Source organism: Malurus melanocephalus, unplaced genomic scaffold (assembly GCF_030028575.1).
Source record: "Malurus melanocephalus ecotype Western Australia unplaced genomic scaffold, MMel_1.1 scaffold_4, whole genome shotgun sequence".
NCBI lineage: Eukaryota > Metazoa > Chordata > Aves > Passeriformes > Maluridae > Malurus > Malurus melanocephalus.
The window spans coordinates 6,011,087-6,014,556 of record NW_026623236.1 but is presented as its reverse complement, the minus strand read 5'-3'; the positions used below and the strand labels follow the sequence as shown (position 1 = coordinate 6,014,556).

Genomic DNA, 3,470 nt, shown 5'->3' with positions numbered 1-3,470 from the left:
CCGGGAGCCCGCCGGAGGCTCCGCTCGGCTCCCCGTCCCCGTGCTCCCCCGGCCCAGGTGGTGCTGCTGAGACTCACCTCGCCGCCGAGCGGGGCCGCGCCATGTGCAGCCGCGCCATGCGGTGCTTAGCGCGGTTCGCTCGGCGCGGAGCGGCTCCCGCCCGCCTGGCCAAGGGAGAGCCCCGTGCTCCGCTCCCCGCTCGCAGCCCTGCCCGTGCCTGCCCCGACGCGGCTGCTGGGCGCCGCTCCCCGCGGCTTCCACGATGGGCGCGCTCAGGCCGGCGGCAGGATGGGGAATCCCGGGGGGTTTCGAGCGCGGGGGGTGGCGTGCCGGCTGCTGGCGGCCACTGTCCCCGCCCGTCTACCCGAGGAGCGCTTTCGGGAGAGGAGGGAACAACAACAGCCGCAAAATACACCTAGTGAGCTTCAAAGCTAAAGCAAAAAAAACAAACAAACAAACAAACAAACAAACAAACCAAAAAAAAACCCGAAACAACCAAAAAAATAACCCAGACCAAAATAACGTCATTTAAACCCGCCGGGAACATTAGAGGTCCTAAAATAAATAGAGATTTTTAGGAAGAGAAAAGGATCTGCAAATTGACGAGTCAAGACTGAGATTTAAACTTTATTATGGTGAGGAAAAGCCTACGTATCTGCCTGTATGTAAAATACTTACCAGCTGCAGTTGCTACGGCTGTCCCAGAACCGTCCTGGCAGGGCTGAACAATCCGGGTGTTACAAATGCTGGTTTGCAATTGAGTAACTCCCTTACATTACCCCACAGAGGGGTTATTTGAGGAAGTCGTGAGTGGTGTGAGCTGTCGWGTGGGCTGTATTTGGCCACTGCTCCCTAGAAAGTGATCGAGATCATTAAATAACACCTAATTAACACAGAAGACCTACCAGTGTATACAAATAACCAGTTTCAGCAATGTGAAGCAGAACGTTTTGAGGCGATGACTGYTTTGGGCTTTCCTTATCCTTCTGTTGACTGCCTACACAAGATTTCCTTCTCCCCGTATGTCAGAGTTACACTCCTCCTGCTTTCCTGATAAACTATGTTCCTTTTTTTGGTAAAGTCAGCAGGAATCTCAGAGCTGCCAAAAGCCATAGGGGAAATGAACAGATGAATCCAGWATGAAGTCTCGATAAAATCARCYCCAGAATCCGGAGGATAATGAATTKAAGCACYAGTTTCTGTAGGATTGTTCTTCTCTCTCTAGCCTGACAGTGGTGTTACAGTGCAGAAAAGTCTGGTGTTGGGGTGACAGGCAAGGGCTGTCCAGCTGGTAGAGTAGCATGCTCTTTACATGAAGACTACGAAGAAAAAAAAATTGAGTATCTGAAGTAATAGTGATGCAAATGAGACCGTAGACTCACAAGCAGTTCTAGAAATTTGGGAAGTTTTTGCTTTAATAGTGAGTTAGAAAAACATTGGCCCTACACTGCAGGAGATTTTAGTTGGTTGAAAAGTTGTTGACAAGCCTGCCTTAGTATAAGGCTTAGAAAAGTAAATAAGTAAAGATATCCTGCATTTTGTGAGAGAAAGCTGTGTTCTCCTAATCTATGAAAATTCTTTGAAAAAGTCAAAGAAACTTTCCCTCCAAAATTGTCCTACTAGACAAAAGTAAAATTCGGTGACTAATGAGTAGTTTCCAAAAGGACATGGCTTTTAASAATAGGTAACTGAATATATTAAACAAAAAAAAAATCATAAAAACCCCACTAAATCAGCGCAACCACAACCACCWTTTATAAAATGTTTAGATACAATGCCATTTTGAATTAAATAATGCAATTAAAATCGATTACAGAGGTCTGCTCATTGTGCCGACTATAGTTTTCCTAATAGTTCCTGGTTCCTCATGACTGTCTAAGTGGGACTGTGCCTCATCCTCCATAGCAGGTTAGCTAATTGTACCTGCTAAACCCTCYTAAGCTTGCAAGAGGAAGAAAAATACTTGCAATTTGCTTTCTTCTCTTCTTGTTTAAATAAAACTTAGAGGCATATTCTGAAAAAACATTTTGGCTATTACAAGTGATTGATTTGTGCATTTGCATTGTGCAGCCCATAGAATCTCGTCTCAGAATTTTTTGCATAAAGGTTATGCAAAACTTCTGCCCGAGTTAAAATATAGGATTTAAATATACATTGTCTTGGCTAAAGGACTCAAACGGGAAGTTAATTTACCCATAGGAAGCTCTCCCTGTGGCTGATATCCCTAGGGATTGCCTGATAAGATCATGTTAAAAGGGTGCAGGGTTGAGACAATGCTTCAATCTGCTGCTCCAGGCTGAGGCTGGAGGACATGCTGGTCATCTGGAATCATACAGGAAACCTCTGACCATCCTTCTCCAGAAGGTTAAAGCTTGCTTCATGTGACAGTGATGGGAACTGCTTGCTTTTGAAAATCAGTCTCTGGCAATTCAGCTCCCACAAAGTGAAAATGTGGCACCTACCTAAGGGACTACAGAGAGTCATGGGGACAACCTGAGATACCTATACTGCTTGACCATTTTGGCATTGCTATTCCACTTTTAAGGCTCTCAGCACAGAAATGAATAAAGTATCATTTGTAGATGCTCATGTCACTCCACTGTCCTTAGGAAAGTCTGAAAGATAATCTTTTAGAAACTGAAATTTAAGGCTGTTGACCAAGTTGAGATGGATGCTATCCTAAATAATCTTCTCAATGCCCCCTTGGACAGATACTAAACAATGCAGGATACACCTTCTGAGCGGCGTGATTGCAGCTGATGTCCAAGGAGTTGGAACAACTTGGGACTGCATGTAATAGCGGTCATTTATTTTTTATTTTCTTTATCTACAGGGATAAAGGATTTTTTTCTTTATCTACAGGATATTTGTGTCTTCTGTGAAATGTTACAATACTGTCTCAATATTGCATGAAGATACTCAGCACTTCATAGGAAGTGACCTTGGAAGGGTATTTATGATGTGCTAAAACAATAAACCAAGTGAGCAATTGCGCAGAGACCAGAATTCTTTTCTTCTACCAAAAATATCTTTCAAAAAAACTAGAAGAACAAGCTGCAGGTTCTGTCTGCTTCCTCACTTAGAAAGATCCATCAGATCCTCCAAGGGACACCTGTTTCCCTTGAGGCTTGGCTTCCTTTGATCAAACACGATCAGAATTCTCAAGATGGTGTCATAAAACTACTCAGGCAACAAAATGTTGCCTCAAATTCTTGTTTGAATTTTATTCAGCATTCATATGTTCACACCCATAAACATTCMGKTTCCAGTGTTCTTTTTAGGTGCACYTAAATTTATGTGATAATTTTTGATTCAAGCAATACAGAAGATAGTCTTCAAGGAATCTATGTTTGCATTTTCTTGTATGCTTTCCTTTTTTATATTGAAATAATGAAAGTTATTTTAATATATAGAATGTTGATTTTCAGTAACATGAAAACATAATAAACTTTGCCTTAACTAACAGAAAA

The 3,470-nt window shown here is 42.9% G+C and overlaps 1 protein-coding gene across 1 annotated transcript in view; it reads right to left on the bottom strand.

Moving 5' to 3' along the window:
* Positions 1 to 390, bottom strand: part of TPBG (trophoblast glycoprotein) — a 6,725-nt gene extending 6,335 nt beyond the window's left edge. The window contains exon 1 of the mRNA XM_057369510.1: positions 78 to 390. Coding sequence (XP_057225493.1) covers positions 78 to 118 — 41 coding nt within the window. The 5' untranslated portion in view covers positions 119 to 390. The remainder of the gene's footprint in view (positions 1 to 77) is intronic.
* Positions 391 to 3,470: the final 3,080 nt, after the last annotated feature.